The 19,617-nt window shown below is 40.1% G+C and overlaps 1 protein-coding gene across 1 annotated transcript; it reads right to left on the bottom strand.

The window, feature by feature from the left end:
• Positions 1 to 593: 593 nt before the first annotated feature.
• synpo2lb (synaptopodin 2-like b) lies at positions 594 to 14,608 on the bottom strand. Its single transcript, XM_036572393.1, has 4 exons — positions 14,304 to 14,608; positions 10,731 to 10,882; positions 8,864 to 9,594; positions 594 to 3,485 (listed from the first exon to the last, which is right to left on the bottom strand). The coding sequence occupies exons 1-4, from the start codon at positions 14,403 to 14,405 to the stop codon at positions 859 to 861; spliced, it is 3,612 nt and encodes a 1,203-aa protein (XP_036428286.1). The 5' UTR covers positions 14,406 to 14,608; the 3' UTR covers positions 594 to 858.
• Between the last annotated feature and the right edge of the window lie 5,009 nt (positions 14,609 to 19,617).

Here is a 19,617-nt window from a genome sequence, read left to right as displayed (position 1 = left end):
TGTTGAAAGTTTTTTTTTTCCTCACCTCACTCTCTCCCTCTCTTTTCACTCCACAATAATCTTTTTAGTCTGTCACCTTTGTGTGCTGTCACCTTTGATGGCTTAAGTCATGTCTCTGGTGGTTCCTATGTATGGCCCCAGTTGGTAAATTAATCTTACATTTGATTATCACTATGTTGAAAAACTTCTTTCATTTCTGTGTGACGTATAGTGCTGTACAAAAGTCAGAGACCGCCCTTCATTTCTTTGATTTCCAGTCAGAACAGCCATTACATACAAGTTATTACATTTTTTAGCATCAGGAAAAAAGCAGAAAACATATATTTGACAGAAAATAAAACAGAAGCCTCAATAACTAAACATAATATTCAAGTCTTCAGTATTTTCAGTGTCTAGCCTTCGCCTTTATTCCAGATTCTGTTCTATTTGGGAGACTTCTCAAGATCCAAGTAATCGCAAAAACACATTCAATCTTATATCTAATCTCCTCAGAAATATCTCCTTAAAAATTCATTTCTCCTCCTTGATGGCTATTTTGACTGGAAATTAAATAAATGAAGGATGGCCTCTGACTTTTGCACAATACTGTACATTTTCTGGATTTTCTGCATGACACATTAATATCATAGCAATTATGCGAAATTGCAAGAAATCTGTAAATCAACTACTTGAATTGACCTGTTGACCAGGGAAAAAATACTGCTTGTGAATAAATCATTTACATGCAATCATATCATCCAGTGACTGTCTTATTACTCAGGCAATAAGACACTAATTCAATACTGATTCACAGCACGAGTACACTGTGAAGTGCTCTGTTTTACTTCATGAAGCTGGTTCTTCATGGTGGAGTGAAATTCAATAGAGCATGGAGCCAGGCCTCCAGACATTGGGCTGCAGGCCCACGCTAGAGGTGCTGAAGCGGGGTCTGGGCACCTGCAGGTTCTGACTGCTTCCAGACATGGCAGAACGCCCCCGGGTGGGAGACAGGGGGCTCAGCTCTGGAGCACTCTGAAACTGCTTGGCTGCCTGGAATGGGCTGTGAACTTGCACAGGAGTGGGTGCTGGGATGGGAACTGCATTGGGCACAGGGGTGGTGGAGAACTTAGGTAATGCTGGTAGGGCTGCTGAGGGGGCAGGAGGTGGGGGAGAGAAAGGTGCAGCAGGTCGAGGAGCGACAGGAGGAGGTGAGGTGATGTCAGAGCGCCACATGGGTTCAGCCAGAGTGGTAGCTGAGCGTGGGACGATCACAGTAGGGCTCAGGGTTGTTGGTGCTGACATTGGGGTTGGGGTGGAGAAGCGCTTGATCTCATATACACGGGGGGATTTCACAGGGACTTGCTTCGGTGGGTTCAGAGTGCCGCCAAAATTGTTGATTCCATTCTGCTGCTGTTGGTAGGTAGAAATGGTCTGAGGGACGCCACCCCCGTAACTGAACAAGTTAGAGTTGAGCTGGTAAGGCTGTCTGCTCATGTAGTCCAAAGCTTTGATGCCTTGCTTGTGTTGGCCAGGTGCTGTTTTGGTTCTACCTCTTGCAGCCTCATTTGCTTTACTGCATCGCTGGGCCATTGGAGGGCAGGACGGGGACAACAGTGGGTTATAATTAATCGGAGGAGGGGCACGGACATTGGGAGAGTATTTCCAATGAGCTGGGAGAGAAGGAGTAGGTGAGGGTTCACGAGGTTGGGCTGGAGACTTGGGCTGTTTGTCTACCACATAGCGATCCATGCGACTCTGTCGACGTGCAAATAGTTCTGCTCCCTTCCCTCCCATTTGGGGGATCTCAGGAGTGTTGTGTGCAGGCTTTGGAGCCACTGGTGGAGCTATTCTGCCTCTTTGTGCCTGCATGAAGTTACAAGCTTCAGCACCCAGGTTGAGGGAGTCCTCTTCTGGACCTGACTCAAAGCCGGGCTCTGCCCCAGAGCGGGACCTGTCGTCATGGTTCTGCACTAGAGACAGCAACTCAGGATTATAAGAGACAGGCTTCTTCTCTTCAGGCTTACTAAACATGGGTTTCTTAGTGTTGCGGCGACGGGCCTCCTGCAAAATGCCTGTGCGGGCAGCTGGAACGGAAATCCTCTGCTCTCGAGAAGAAACCCCTGCACTTGAATTAGAGAGGGGATACTGCTGGCCCATGGGGGTCACCGCTGTTCCAGATGAAGTGGTTGCCACTGAGATATATGGGTAGAAAGAAACCTTGTGAGCTTGTGGTTGCTGCATATTTGGACCTTGAGGGACCTGTGCGGGAACTTGAACATGGGCAGGATCTGGGGCAGGGGAAGGGGATAAATAGGACTGTGATGACACAGGAGCTGTCGGTTGAAACTGACATGGATTGCTAGCCATAGTGGGAGGAGGGCTAAAGGGCAAAGTTTGTGCTGGTGGAGAAAAGTAAGGCTGGGCAGCAATAGCAGAGGCTGGATTATAGGGTGAAGCAGGAGCAGATGTCAAAGAGAAAGGTGCAGATGTCACTGAAGCTTGTGGTGGGAAAGGTGGGCCATTTAAGGCAGGGGGAGAAAATGAAGGAGATGTCACTGAAGAGGATGGAGAAAAGACAGATGGAGGGCCACTGACTGTGGCTGGTCTTGGGGGGATGTACAGGGAAGCAGTGGAGATGGCTCTCTTTTGCTCAGAGCTGCCAGGGCCAGATCCAGCAGGAGAAAAAGGAGCTGGTACAGTTGCCACAGATACCCCTTGAGCCGGAAGTGGGGTTTTCTTGGTAGTGTTGGGCCTGAAGACAACTGGGGCTGTGGAGGCTCTATGGCTGACACAGCCAGGGGCAAAAGGTCTGGCAGTTCTGTTGTGGACCGAGCTTCCAGAGGAAGTATCCGATTGCTCTGGTAAGGATCCTGCCACAGAGGCCATGGAAGTTTGGCCTGGAGAAGACAGCACCATGCTGGTTCTGCTAACCACTATAGGCTCCCCATTCACCATGCTGCTACTCTGAGAAGAGAATGGTGTAACTGGAGTAACAGGCGTGTATATCACAGCCGGGTTTGGCTGCTGCTGGGGCATGGAGGCTGGGGTCAGGGTAACCGGTGTGGATGTATGTTTCTCAGTCTTCTTCCTCTGTTGCTCAAAAAGCTCTGCCCCTTTCCCTGAGGTGGCACTTAGGCCTGGGCTGCCCTCTGCGTCCCTGTCAGTTACCACACAGGCTGATGTCCTCCTCTCCAAAACATCCAGATAGCCACTGTCCCAGGTAGGATCTGGTGCTGCTGAAAGACTATCCTCGTCCAGCTCTGACTCACTGCCCAGAAAAAAGCTCTCGTCCTCGGTCTCTCCTTCTGTGTTGCTCAAGCTCTCACCGTCGACACTGCCAAAGCAGGTAAGTGTGTACTTCTTTGCGCGTTGACGGCGCTTTTTAAACATAAGCACACCTTTCGAGTGAGGGTTTGGCGCATCAGTCAGCAGTGAGGCAATAGTCCGGCACTTGGATCGAGCCTCCTTCACCTGTTTGTCCTGCACACTCTCATTCCTGTGCAGCTCTGAGGATGAAAAGAGACAGTTAGAGCTGACTATGTATGAACAGAACTGTATAATATGGTTTCACAGGCTATCATGCCAAACTGACTTCATTATTTCAGAATTAAGACGTCACAGATTCTGTCCTGATTTGATCACTGAAGGTCACTGACTGAGCCGGGCAATGACAAAGAGAGTTATGAATGCTAATGTCCTCCTGTAATCCCACAGGCATTTGTGAAGCTCAAAATCTAAATATCACTCAGGAGGAATGTCAGATCCCCATTACAAGTTTCTGTCACAAGAGCCAATTAACAGTAATTATCAGTCTAGTGTTTAATGACTTGACTGATAAGCATGCAGTCTGAAACAGTAATTTCAGATGCATTTACTATATAAATAGACCAAAGACAAAAACGGACAGTAATTTATACATAGACCATTCACTATTTAACACCACAATTCTATTTTTATATGAGGTTTTTACATCTACATAGACTTTATAGGCATTTTACAAGGCTTTTACATATATTTAGAGACATAAAAGTTCTGAAATAGGACAATGTAATGCTATGAGTAGATACTAAAAGCATGTTTGGCACAGATCTGCCCATGGTAAATCTGTGAGCTCATGCTTCACTACAAATAGCCTAACACATTCTAACAGTAGGAGAGAGTGACCTCTGAAAAGCTGGACACAGTAGGAGACAGTCCAGTCCTTCAACCACAACCACAAAATATCTAAAGTGGGAACATGACAATGTCTTCTGCGAAATGAATCAGGTTTCAACCAAAAAAATCTGCATACAAGTTAATGTGCGTCATCACATTTAAAACCCAAGGCTGAAAAACTGTAAAACAGATGCAAAATCTCAAAAAATGTGAAATACACTTTCACTCTTCTGAAGCAAATATGAATGGTGCTGACATGCCTCTTTACTCACCGAGACATATTCAGCTATTCATTTATCAAAGGCTTCAATCTTTAACATAGATGGCAGTAAAATGGTATAAGTGGTTCAATCCATCACTCAAGCCCAGACATAAGAAAACAATCTAATGAAAAAGTCTACTATGCACAAAAAAATCAACCCAAAACATTACATCAAAAACGGCTCTCAACACCTAGAAAAGCACAAACTTGACTCAAGAACAGTCTGTTACTCTTTTCTCCAGTTTGACGCCTCTCCCAGTGCCAGAATCAACACAGGTTCCCTTCCTAATCCACATCCACACACTTAAAATTATAAAGAAGTCTTCAGTTTTACCTGCGTAGACAGCGGGTGCAACATGTTCCACCTCAGAAGGCAATGTGAGGCTCTTCATGTTGGCCAGTAAAAAGTCTGTTTGGTCCCCCACCTTCACGCTAACATCAAATGGAAGGACACATACTCACATGCTGGTGGAGAACAGCCAGTAATCTCTGGGGACTTTGCCCACGTTGGTCCCGAATCCTCCAGTCCACGGCCCCGGGCGAGACCTTTTAAAGACCTTTTGTCTAACCATGACACCCTGCCACAGGCCCAAAGAAACTCCATTATGTCATTCAAACTATTTCAGTCAGTGAGCAATACTGATGAGCACTGCCCACCTGTCTGGGCACACCACTCCCTGTCTCCCCTGACTACTTGGTAAGACCCCACAGGCTTTAAGCATTGTTGGCATCTCCAGAAACTCCGCAGGGTCGAAGAGAACAAACTGCTCATGGTTACCATCGTCAATCATTACTGCCATCGTCTGTGTCTGTGTTGATGCCTTGCGTCAACTGGCCACACCCAATCAGAAGCCCCCAGACCCATTACGCTGTCTCAATCAGTCTTAAGCTCTGTAAACAAAACTCAGACACAAGCAATAGGAGGACAGTCTTGTGTTTGAAATCGAAAGATAAGAGGCCATCTCTTTTCATCACTATTTAACACACACACACTGTGCGATGTCATATTGTCAGTTGGGTTATTTCTTGAGTTATAGTCAGTCATTATTGTTAACATCATATCTGATATTCTAAATGTTGTCGGTAATTGCTGCAAACAGTTTTGTTAGAGGTCATAAAATACTGAATAAAAAACTAACTAACATGTCGAGAGACACCCCTCTCCCCAGGTTTTCGTTTGAACCAACCATTCCACATGTATTTTTTACATCTCCACCACTGGGGGTAGAAGAGAGTTTGAGTCGTTCGGGCAAGATAGCCTACTTTTAGAAGCTCATCTTTAGTGAAGTGCTTCAATTAAGAATAGTTCGTTTTGAAGCTTAGTAGCCATCAGATCTGTATCAGGTGATTCTCAAGGTTTCAATATCAGTATTAAAAAAGAAAAAGATGTTTGTGCCATATTTTAGTTCAAACTATTAAAACCTGCACTATTTTATTGGATACTAAGGGTGTAAAAATGAGTTAAGAATTAAGTGCGAGACATATGAAGGTAGTCATTTAATTGTATGTCATGATTAGTCAAAATAATAACATTCAATGAAGCTTGTTTTTTGTCCAAAATGTAATTTTAAGGGTATTCTCAAATGGAAAAATCAAACAAAGCTTATTGTGTAAACAGTGTCTCTTGGTCATGTTTGTGCTATCAGTGTATTTTTAATTATAATTCGGAATCATACCAAAATAATCAAATGGAATTTTCATGATATCTTGAATTGTTTTCCTGCAGATGCGTTATCAAATCAAATCATTGTAAGATCAGAGATTTAGTTTTAATATGTCAGAGACAATGTTTCATTCAATATGATGAAGCAACTAAAAAGCCCAGCTGTAATTATGGTGTTGTTATCATGAGGATGCAGCACATCAGCAATATTTCCTATACCAGCCCCTAAGGCAGGGGTGGGGAATCAAGAGCTGGAGTCTAGCACAGTTTGGTAATTTCCTTGCTCTAACACACCAACTAAACCTTGCAATTAGCTGATGAGATGAATCAGGAAAATCACGAAACTGTGCAGGAATCCGGTCCTGTAGTACTGGAGTTCCCCACAGCTGCCCTAAAGTGTGCCTCATACTCCACTGCTTCAAGTGCCGATGTGCATGCTACTCATTTTTTCTTACTCTGTCAACATATAATTGTTGTCGGAATGAAATCTTCTAGCTCTGTTTTCATTGTTGTTTTTTAATCATTAAAACATCAGCTGTCCTTTTGTGTGAATATTTCATTTACATTCATAATGTGAATTTGTTTAATAAATTCATGTTATGTTAAATCAAAAGTTAAGGATTTTTTTATGTATATATATATATAAAATGACCATTTTGGAGATACAGTTTTGTTCAGACAGCCACAAAATGGATGTTCTGGCTTGCTATCCACTACTAACTCTGGCAGCAAAGACAGAACATGTGACTCTTTAAAAGCAGTAATGAGGTCGCACACAAAAAATGACATGAGTCACAAAATGGTTTTCGTGTACGGTACACCTTGTTAGAAAACAAGGAGGCCTGTACTTAAATATGGACACTATGCCATTTACTGAGAGGAGGGCCAGTCCAAACACTTTGGACAGAGCAATTAACACCTCATCAGCCAGAGATACTAGATATGCTGTACAGACTCCAGCATATCTGCTACACTTTTATCACACTATCAGGAAAAAAACATATACAGTACGTCTATATATCTGCTTAAAGGTGTTCTGGCCCTCTATTTTTTCAACAACTGGAGAAAAGCTTTTTTCAGGAAATCCTAAAAACTGAATGTACTAGCACACTGTAAGCATACTACACCTGTTGGAGTCTAATTTCAGGTCGTGCAGGAAACCTGTCCCTATTTTCAGTCAGTCTAAGTGATCTGAACAAACTGCTTTTACTGAAATGTGCACAGCAAAGAGAGAAATACTGAAACTATCTACAGTCAGTAATAAAAAGACTATTAAATAGATGTATAATGTTAAAAAAGGCTGAAAATAATGGGTTGAACAGAAAAATATAGCAAAGAAGATACTTTGTAGGCCAAAACAGAACAAAGTATGAAACCAAATCAGTGGAGGAAGAGATGAAACTCCTAAAACATGCACCAGTGACAGCAAACAGCAACTGGACATGCCTTTCCAGGCATGCTACAGAGGTACTTGTATTAAGGGCCTGACTCAGAGGGGAAAATATAGCTCTGCGCTCTTCCTCTCTCCCTCCCCCCAAGCTGAAATCCTGCCCCCCACCCTCCATGGAGCCTCTTCAACAGCACCATGGAAGAACACTCCACCATCACTCATATGAGCTCATCACCAGCCTATTCCAGTTACAAAGTGACAGCACTAGAATGTCCAGAGCAATCATTTCCAACTGACTCTACATACAGTCATAGACACATTGGCATTATTCATAACTGAAATATAAAAAGTTCACAACCTACAGACATCACATATAATCTACAACAAAGGTTCCTAAATGGTTCTTGGGTATATGTTTCTCTCTTGTACTGGTGAAGCACCTTGGAATTTTAAAAAACGCTCTTCACACTCACACATCTCATTTACAAAAATGACTAATGTATTCAGAAAACATCAGTAAAAATGGCACAAAAAGTGGTTCTTCTATGGCATCACTCTAAAACTTTTCAGTGTTAAGTGCGGTTTTATGTACCAAAAATGTCATAATTAATTTTTACATGACCATTTTCCAGCCTGTCATGGGCCCTTAGTATTAAATTGGCTGTATTTGTTACTGTTACTTTAAGACTGAGCCCTGTTCTGATTGGCTGCACTTTGAGATGAATTAAAATGGGCTGTATTTGCAGCTTAGTTTCCACAAATTGACTGTATGGACTGAGAAGTGAACAGTATGTTAGCAAGATTTATACACTACATTAAAGTGTTTTATATTTTTTAAAAGTGTATATATATATATATATATATATATATATATATATATATATATATATATATATATATATATATATATATATGTATTATATGTTATATTGTTATTCTTGCATAGCTGTCCTATAGCTAATGCTGTTATCATTCAAATGCTCATTGTCCAGTTAGTAATAGTAGTTAGAACATTTTTGTTGACAGAAGATCTCACCACCAATATTACATTTCTATAAAAGCTGATAGCATTGCATGATTGACAATAAATATGTCAGAGTTTTATGTGACAACATTAATTACTTTACAGTCTGAACGCTACCAGCTCCTGATTCATTGCTTCTCTTGGCTCAGTGGCTTGACCTTTCAGTAACTGGCCTCCTGAGGGCAGAGTTAGAAGTCCAATAATAGCGCATGAGCAAGTGAGAGGAAAAGACGCCAAAGCAAAAAAAAAGCAGCCCTCATCTCTGCTCACATATGGCTGTACTCAGAATGGAACTGTAGAGCTTAGATAGACATGGAATTCATATTGCTTGAAATTCCATTCATTTCAGCAGGATTTGTATAACTCCAGTGTCTATGGTCAGGTACTTACTGGCTTGCTTGGCCTTGTCCATGTATGTGACAGTGAGCTCTTCATCCACTGGGTTATCCACAGGTCCCACCATGGGTACCAGCTTTCTGTGGGATGCCAGCATGAGTGCTTCTTTGGCCCTCTCTGGGGACACCAATGGAGGGGGCACTGTTGGAGGCTCTTGGAAACCACTGTCAACTTCTGCTGCCCCTGATGGGCTTTGGTCAGAGTTCTCTGAAGAGTTCTCAGCCTGAAGAGACCACTCTGCCTGGTTGGGTTGGAAGACCACGTCTCTGCGGACCACTCCAGGTAAACTCTGCTGCTGTGAAGATCCTATCCCCTCCACTTCGCCATTAGAAATGATCCAGGTCTTTGTTTGGGGGTATATGCACATATTATCGGTGGCACTCTCATAGCCACTCATCTCTGAGTTTTCCTCCTCATGAGGCCAACCTAGACCATTGGCTTTGGCTGGGGAGCTGCTGGGGCTGCGGCGCTTCTGTCTGCGCTGCTTGTCTTGAGCCATCACATCCGCATCACTATCAGTCTCACCGTAGTATGCCTCACTTTCTGGAGGGGACGTCAAGCACTCTGGGCCACTGGTAGGAGACATGATTGCTCCCCTGTGGTCACATGACAGTTTGGAGGAGGTTGGAGGGGAAAGGGCTCTTAGGGCTGCCCTGTACTCTTTATCAATGCGAGGGGAGGGGGCTCGGTCCAACAGCACTACTGACTGGAATCCCACTGGGGTCCTAAATAGAGCCAGAGAAAATAACATTAAATGTAACTTCCTAAAACCTTATCCTGGGACCACACGTATAAGGTATCTAAAGCCGCAGAAAACTACCTGACAGAAAGTTATATGAAATGAAAATTGCATGAAATGTTTATGGATGTTGCCTGAGGTCTGAAACATTTTTATATGATAGTTTTGAGAGGTTATCAAGATTTTGACCTAAAATGTCATCAGCATTAAATATCAAAACTCAAAAGACATGTAGATTCAATAGTCATTTAAGATAGTAAAACATGACAATATTTGCATTGCATACTTTTGGCAGACACAGATCTTTTCTCACTACCACAAGAAATCTGAGCTGGTACATTTCTTTACAATGCATCAAATGCATCAAACCGCTCTGAATTACTTTGTTTACATGGCAACAATTGAATTATGCAGAGATTTTGAAACATCGGTGGAATTCCCCTGTATCAAGCCACACTGTTTGCTGGAATGATTATTTATCATTATTATTTATTTGGTTATTTACTGAACATTGTATTTTGTTATATTATATTGTGGCGTTCTGCCATTGGCTGCGCTATCATTGGAGCGCTTTAGCAGTATGCCAAATGAGGCTCATGGGAAATGCCAGCCTGCTTAAGAAAAGGACTGTTATTGTTGCTGTTACTGTTGTTGTTGTTGGTTGCTAGGTTGAGAAGTGTTTATGTGTTTGTGTTATTTTGTGGCAGGCTGGGGTTAGTTAGAGTGGGTTTATGATTTTGCTAATGTCAAGAGAAAGAGTAGGAATAGGAGTGACCTGCCTCTGTTTTCAGTTTTCTGCCTTATTCTGCTTATTCTAAATAAAAGAGTATTTTCTGAGCAGAGCATGGCTTTTCCTGACTTTTATTCTGAGCAATGTCTGAGTATTTTGTTACTGTTTTATTGTATTTTTGTAGGATTGTTAATTATAATTTGGCAACTACTATGAATTTCATATGTAAGTTATGTAAGGAACCCACAAACAGGCCCTGGAAACATTAATGGGTTTAAAAATGCCAATCACTACAGTCAACTCAAAATGAGGTCAAGTGAAATCAAATGTAAAGAATGGCAGTTGCTAACACGGGCGAAACTCAGATCTCCTTGTTGTGGCCTCACTCTGACCTCTTAATCCGCAGCTGAAGGGATCCCCGGCCACTGTCGATAAGGTTCATGGCCTCAGCGTGAGACAGCTCTCCACAGGCTACATCATTGACTGAGACCAGTTCATCTGCCTCCCGAAGACCAGCCCGGCAGGCCTTACTGCGCTTCCTCACCTGCAACAGCAGGGGGAGACAATGTAAATACAATTAACACTAAACAGACAAAGGTCATTCTTCTACACAGGTGGTCAATAAAAGGACACTTTTCAAAAGGCAATATTAAAACACAACAACTACTCTATTATTCATGTAAATGTCTGGTTAGTTTATAACTGTCAGCCATTTTCTACACTGTAGCCGCTATTGTTTCTGTGATTCTCAAAGTGATGATAAATACCTCTACATCTAGGTGGAACAGCAGCATTAGAGACGATTTCCAGTTACTGTGTAACTATATTATACAGCAACATTGCACTTGTAAACCTTCCAGTAAACTCAGCAGTGGCCTCAATTGTAGTGGTAGCAATTCACACATGCTACAATCTCTTCAGCAAGTTAAGGCCAATGCTATCAACCATTCATCATCTCTTCTTCGATAAAGCAAAAACAAAAGGTTTATATAGGTTTATAAAAGTAATCCATTACCAACTAAAGTAATACTACTTAAAACTAGCAGCAACTTTATAACATCAAGCTGTTTTGTTATTGACAGTTTGACCTAGAAGCAAGGAGAAAGTGCAGAGGGTGGGTGTTCACTCAGCAATCTCAGTTGTCATGATGTGTTAGAATCACTCTTTAACAGTTACCTGTCAGATATGAGAGTGTTGTTCTAACACCCACTTCACCAGCACATGCAGGTGCTAACAAACTGGGATTCAGTCCATCTTTATCTCCCCTCTCCTACTTTCACCAGCTTCCCACTATAAGAGTTTTCCTTTTTTACACTGGAGCAGTGACGCAAAGTTCACCATCTGCCAGCTAAACGCACAGAAACCATATTTGTGTACAAAAGGATGAGGAAAGTTTCTAGAAGTTTGTCATTTGAAATGGTTGTGTCCCAGATACTTGGCAATTATCTCTTTTGCATTTGACCCCCAGCCATATTCTATGTTTTTTTTTTTGTAGTATATTTTTCCCTGAGGCCCACTTATAATGCTTGTATGGTTTTATGTAACCAAAAATAGTCCTAATTTATTTTTACATGACTACTTTCCAGTCTCTCTTTGTCCTTTGGAATTGAACATTTTTTTATTGTGTCTTCAACATCATGATATACTGTGCTCATATATGTAAATGAGCTCAGTTCTGATTGGCTGCTTGTATTGTGTATTGTATTTAAAAGGCAGTCTTGGGCTAAACCACTCTTTGTAAATTCAGTGTGAATGGTCACGGCTGCACGGTTTTAAGCTCGATCGATGAATATATCATCGCTGTCTAAAGAAAAACAAGTATCTCCAAAACAGTAACTTCACAGGAAAACATTCTTAACTTTTAATGTAAGTCAACGGAAAGAGATTTTTTTTCTAAGGAGTTTTGAAGCATTTCTATTGGTTCATCCATCATGAAATTGTCACACAGTATAAAGAACAGCTCCTATGCTCAAATGATGTAGAAAAGTAAAAATAAAAAAAATGGAGATACATGTTTTTCTTTGGACAGTAACGATATGTGAATGCTTTGGCTTTTGTGACATCCCACAAAAAGTTTACATAGACCTTGTGGACTGGGGAGTGTATATATATATATATATATATATATATATATAAGCCCTTTAAATAACTGTTAGGTCAGAAATTTCTCACTTTCTTGCTCAATTTTAGCTATAAATATCCTGTATTAGATCATTCAGGTGGTCGTTTTTGTCAAAACCCTTGTCTGGCACTGTAATTCTGAAAACACATTTCTGCTTGAAACGTTCATTGACGTTGACTTGTTTTGTTTACTTTTTTTCTTTCTTTTAATTATTGTGCATCAAATGAGCTGAGAATGTGGGCAGATGGAACAACATAGATTGTTGGTGCCAGGGCAGCTGTTGCCTCTATGCTCAGTCCTCAGCCAGGGCATGCTGTAAATTCACCATGTGTTCCCCAGAGAATCTAAATAAAGTCCTCAGCTTTTGTCAGGAGTCAGTTGTCAATCGGCTACAACAGGTTCTGTTTGAAAGTGTATGAGAGCTTTGTGGCCGAGTAAAGCACGAGCTGTAAAGGAATGAAACAAAGTGGTTAAGTGTACATGAGGAGGATACAGTGTATTTTGACTGAAGCTGGCCAATCAGTATTTACAGTGAACATCTCCAAAATATGCCAGGCATCAAAGCTGTGCCAGAAAATCTCAGAGGCTAAATGTTGTTAGCTGAGTAAGTGTCACCGAGTTTGTTCCGTATGTCTGTGTCAAAAGAGGCAATCAGAGCGGCTGGAGGATAAGAATATCTAATTTAAGAGCAGAACTGGCAATAGAAAAAAGCTCACACCACAAATGGAATGGCAGATAAAACCCTGGCGAGGTGACCTTGGGTGTAATGGAAGAGACAGGAGAGGGAGGGGGGTTTCCAGAGAAGGGGGAAAAAAGGAAAAACTTTTTCTTGTTGTCTGAAACAAAATCGTCTTTTTTATGATTGGTGTAGAACTAGGCTCATCAGAGTATTAGTGCAACCTAGCACTCCAGACTAGACAGCACTCAGCTGTGGCTCATCACTTCAAAATAGCTCTTGGATCAGGGAAAATACATTGCACACAGTCATTGCTGAACAAATGTGGCATGGCATATGTATAAATATAAGTCTGAGTCTGTAATTCTACTCAGTCCTGACATAACATCTACATTTAGATGATCCACAGAAAGAGTGATCCTCAGAAAGATTTGGATTCCAGAGGAACCCAAATAAAAAGCTGACAATGTGATAAGAGTGGAGATATGTGGTGTGAAAAGCCTGGTGGGTTTATCTATAGAGCTGGTGAACAAGACCCCTCTGACCTCAAACTATGAGTTTATCGGAAATAGGCCAAAGCAACCTGAGCTAGATATAGAATATAGATGTCAAATCCATATTTTTCTGTGTACACTGCACTTTTGTTATCTTAACAATTCATTATTCATAATAAATGTATTTGATATAAATGATAGGAATTACATGAAAATGACATAAAAAACATCTCAAATGTGATTCTGTATGAAACGTTCTAAAAAATATTACTACCTTAACAGTTTAAAGAGTAAAAATAGCCACTAAGAGCTGCCCTCAAAACACCACACAGTGTTCCAGCAGCTTATCACGTCTTTCATACATTCTTCACTGACACATGTGGAACAAACTCATCAGCTCAGCAGTAGGAAATGTCATACACTGACCAATGAGGATCTACAGGAAAATATGTTTTCCATGTCTTCCCTTTGCTTAAGGCCTAAAACATAACCTAGCACAAGACTATTTATATCATACCTGACATGTCTGCTAGAAGGTGGTGGATGATGGCTTCATGACCATCACACATACAAACTAAAAGCTAAAGCAAGATTCCAAGCAAGATCTAAACTCAGTGGAAATGGAAATTCTGAACGGCCTCAATGTCTCCACCATCCCATGCTCTCTTCTTACCTTAGCCACTTGAAGGGGTTTCTGTTGCTCTGCTCCCCCCTGCAGTCGGAACCCCCATGGTGCTCCACCTGAGAGGGTGACCACTACTTCTTCTGCCACCATCGTACCTGTCTATTGTATGTCTGTGAGTTTGTCTGGCTGTCCCTGGTCACCCTCAGTCACCTCCTCCCATCCCTTAGCCTGGAGCCTTCAGTGGCCCTGTGTGCTGAGCTCCTGCCAGTTCTGGGAGACGCATGCAGAGAGAGTGGGCAGAGTGAGGGGGGGATCAGGGGCAATGAAGTGTTTCCACAACTGCTCTCTCTCTCTCTCTCTCTCTCTCTCTCTCAGGAATGTCATGTTGGGTGGTGGGGGGTTTTCATGGTGCAGATCCTGGCCCTCCTTCTCTCAACCCACTGGCCACACTTGTCCTGTCAATCCACAGCCAGAGGATGCTGATAGACACTCTAAAAATAGCCCAGAAGCCACCCTGGGGTTTATCTACAAAAGCCCTCAAAACCTGAAAGGCCGGAAAAGAAGTCTATGGAAATTCCAAAAGACAATGGAGTGCAACATATACACTGCTTAATAAATGAATAAATAAATAAATAAATAAATAAATATCTCTCATAGTACACTACAAGCGAGGCATTTCTTGTACCTGATTAAACTAAAATTTAAAATACCAATGCTGTGGTAATTTTTTAATCTTTAAGGACATTTTAAAAATGTATTTACAGGTAGATGAAGATAAAAGCAATCTCTCGATTCCAAAAAAAAAAATGTACCAAATTTAAACTTTAAAATTCCAGTCCCTTTTTAAACGCACTGCTACAGCGGCGACGATACTAACTGTACAGTTTTCTGCAAAGACATAAGACATGAATTTAAATAGATATTCAACTTCATTACATTAATGAAACTGCTCTGCAGATCCTCTAATCTGCACAGTCATACACGAGCAAACAATTTCAGCAAATAATAATCTGAAGATCAGAAATCCACAGATGTATACACAACGTTTTTGGAAGTCTTATTTTACTGAATAATCCCAAACTGCTGTTTTCCCATACTGGGCTTCAAATGAACAATCTCACAATTAGCATGACCTTCAAAACAAAAACAAACAAAAAAATGTATCTAAAAATTGACCAGGAGGTTAAAATGAATTGGAGAAGACGTATTGAGTGAAACTTAACCGATAGCGGATCATTAATTAAAAAATGAAAAAAGGACTGTCTACTAATTTCATACAAAATCAAAACTTCTCTGATCAGTCCACGTTAACAGATTATGTTTTTTCTTTTTTTTTTCTGGAATGACCAATGATATGCTTTCTTGGAGAACAGTCAGCATCTGCCAACTATTTCTTTCATGCTAGTGACCTGACAACTATTTTAGTATTTCCAAGGTCGTGATATAGTTCCAATCCACAGTTTTAGAACATCAAAGACACATAGTCAGTCCGACATGGGCTTTCACATACCAAAATATAGCCTGGATCAATTCAAAGTATTTGGAGTTTCCAGGAAACCTTGTTCCATGGTTTCACTGTATTTTTGTGTCAAGTTTATTTAAAAAAAAACTTTATTTTTTTATGTATCAAAGCTGTGTTACACTCTCTTTGCATGTAATTAAAAATACATTGAAAATTGTAGACATCACTGTTTTTTGCCATCAACACATTTTGCAGCATTATAAACTGATCAAGATCTTTAGATCATTTTCTCCTTATATAATGTCAAAAAATACTAATTTATCTCAAATGTTTGTGGCATAGAAATATAATACTTTGGTATCTTACTTTTGGGATTTGTCTGGCATCTTCACTAATCCTGTGTAAAACATTTGGTCCATATTCTCTGAAATCTGAATCTTCAACTGCCTCATTCTTTTGCATGACTAACAAATCACTGTTCTACTGAATGTGTCTTTTTATATGCTTCACTTTCTTATCTCTCTGTTCCTCCACCACATTATTCTCTCTACACACATACTGTACATGCTACTTGGTTTAAAGGGCCCATATCACGGAAAACTACACATTCCAATTTCCCTTTTTTAATAAAACAGTTTGACTTGGTCTGTAAACACAGTTGAAATTTCAAAACATACCTTTCACTCCCAGTTCATACAGTGCATATATGGAAACTAAGGCACAAGAACAGTCCATTTTGAATGAATAGGTTTGGTGATGTCATGAAATGCACCACATTTAAATACATCCACCTATTCAACTTAGTGCATTTACTCCTGCCCATTCATGCTGAAGTTGTAAGGAGTGTTTGGACTGGTTTTTGAAAAGGCACAGAGCAGAGCAGCCAATCAATGCAAAGATAATTTATAAATATCAGCATGCATAAAATAATACAAATGTTACAAGTTGACCTCAGCTGAAAAAATAAAGTCCGAAAAAAATAATATACAAATTCAAAAAATGTTGGGACAGTAGGTAAAATGCAAATACAAAAAGAAAGCAGCGATTTATAAATTTACTTTGACCTTTATTTAAATGACAGCTTAAAGACAATATTTGTAATTTTTTATCTTTCAAACCTCTTAATTGTTTGTAAATATATGCTTATTCTGAAACTGATGCCTGCTACATGTTCCAAAAAGTCGGGATAAGGGCAATTTAAGACTAGGAACATTGTGAAATGTTCCAAACAACATCTTAAACGTGATGCAATTATGCTTAAATATCTAAGGGGCATCCAGGAAAGGCTGAGTCTGTTATGAGCAAGGATGGGTCCAGGCTCGCCACTTTACCAAAAACTACATCAACAAGGTTCTTCAACAAATATTGGCAAGGACTGTAGGTATTTCACCCTCTCTGGCACAAAAGTATCATCAAAACATTCAGGGAATCTGATAAAATCTCTGTGTGTAATGGGCAAGGCCGAAAACCAATGCATTTATATATAAATATTTATTCAGTCTACAGCAATTTAGCACCGGCAATTCACACTGAAGTTATAAAAAGTGTTTCGGCACTGCTTTTCGAATGAGGCACAACACATGGCAGCCAATCAGTACAGAGGTCAATTACAAAAAAAAAACATACTTATATAATGTAGGTTATGGGCCCTTTAGGCCACAAATATTGTCCAAATCAGACAGCCTTCTTAAGCTTCTTATATGTTAGTTTGTAGCTAATATGAGTTCAGAAAATAGTGTTAGGTATTACTCATACCTAGACCCACTCTTTTTTACCCCTCAGCATGTTTTACTCATCCATTCCTTGAACAAAACATTAAAAGCAGTGGACACCATGTGATTGATGTTTATTTTACAAGGTCTAATGAAATGTTCTTGGCTTTGGTATTTTTCTGTTTTACAGCACTAAAGCTCTGTCTTGCATATAAGTATCTAAGCAGCCTAACTGCTTCCTCATGGCTGATATATACAATAAAAATATAAAAGTGCATTGTTCATATGCAGCATTCCTACTACACTGTAAAAAATGGCTCGTCAGATCTACCTAAAAAATACTTCATGTGGTAACAAGTAGTTTTATTTAACCTAAATAAATACTTTGAATGAACGATTCTTTCAATCAAAGTAAGTTTTTGAGTTGAATAAAACTAGGTCAATTACTTGTTACCACATATTTTTTTTAGATTTTTGGTAGATCTGACGAGCCATTTTTACAGCGTACATCAACCTCAGCAGATGAACTGTTCTTCTTATTAGACCTAATCACTCTCTTTCTGTGCTTTGAATGAGCTCAGACGTCCACCCTGCCATTACCAGTATCAAAACCCACTTAATCTTGTTTGTGGCCTGCTGTCCCACAAGATCCAATGCTGACATCATCTGCCTGCCATCCACTGTAGTCCTTAGTGGAGATCTTGTCAAAGCACATAAGGACATACTGTATGTTTGACTTGATCTGAGAAAAAAATCGATGACTGGGAGAAAGATTACTAGGAGGCTGTTGACTATTATAAGGAGTACTAAAATGATGATTTTTCTTTTTTCACTTTAGTAGAATTTATTAATGAAATTCATGCTTCATTAGAAATCTGTTTCAGTACTTAAGTACTTAGCATTTGCTATAATACAAGTCTCTGTCATAACTTCTTTTAGAATACAAACGTAAAATTGTTGTAATCAAATTTGATACTATTATCTACTAATCCCTGTAGGCATATTTGTACTTAAAGGGGAAACTTTAACTTTTCAGTTGTTGAGATGTAAACAAAGTCATTTTGAGTGGTTTGAATCAAAATGATGCATTGTAGAGAAACCTACTAACTGAGATTTCTTTACAGTGGTAGAGTGATAAAATAATGGTAAATCTGAAAAATAAGTTTTCTTTGGATTCTATTTTGCCTTACAACCATCTGCAGGTATTTATTTAAAAAAAAAACATTTAACTCAAATCTATCATAAAACAATGTCTCAGGCATCAGGCCATGTATTTGTAACAATTCTATGTAATAACTTTCTGTTAGGGAGCTTTTAGAGGCATTAAACACTTTGGATGTCTGGTTTCTATCACCACCAATATGAATACTCAGTAGCATCTTTTCCTAATATGTTGCTGGGTTTTATAACTGTGCATCACCCATGTCCTTATCCAATCACCAGGTCTTTACTACATGCACCATTACTTGTTTCTCTGAAGCTTTCACTGTGCAACACAAGCAGCACAAAACGTGAGAAGTGACCCTACTTTACTACTCACAAAAGCCTTGTAACTGAGGGGGTGTGACCCTGTTGCTCAGTCAGGACTCCACCAACACTCACTTTACTAAAACAGGCACTCAGTCAAAGAAGATTTGCTCTTTAAGTCCTTGGACATATTACATTAGCTTTAAGTAAACAAGTCTAAAAGCCGCTCAAAGATCACCCTTTTTTATAAAACATTTTTCAGGAGGGCTATATCCCCCCCTTAACATGAACTGCTACCTCTGCCCTGAGACATTTCCGCCAGAGTCCTTATGAGGTTAATTTTCCTGTTCCATTCTAGTTTATTGCTCAACTCCGCTGTTGTTGCTGGTGGAGTCATCTACTAACCTTTTGGCCTCTCAGAATACTTCCTCTTCTATTGTATGGGTGTGCTTGCAACTAGGGTCCTTTTCTATGGGTTTTAAAACTATCCTGGCAACACTGTAACATTAGAATAAATACAAACATGAATACAGTTATATCTAGTAATAGTAATATCTAGGTTAGAAGAATACAGTTAGAAGAACATACATTTGGTTCCTGACTTGTTGTTTCACTCCAGTCATTACATGAATTTGTTAAATCCCATCAAAAACACCTGATTTAATGAAGGATTGATTAGGATTAAAGCAGTTATTTGGATAATTGTAAATACTAACTTTTT

This window comes from Colossoma macropomum, unplaced genomic scaffold (genome assembly GCF_904425465.1).
Source record: "Colossoma macropomum unplaced genomic scaffold, Colossoma_macropomum, whole genome shotgun sequence".
In the NCBI taxonomy this organism is placed as follows: Eukaryota; Metazoa; Chordata; class Actinopteri; order Characiformes; family Serrasalmidae; genus Colossoma; species Colossoma macropomum.
The sequence above is the reverse complement of the archived record's forward strand: the minus strand, read 5'-3'. Positions and strand labels throughout refer to the sequence as shown.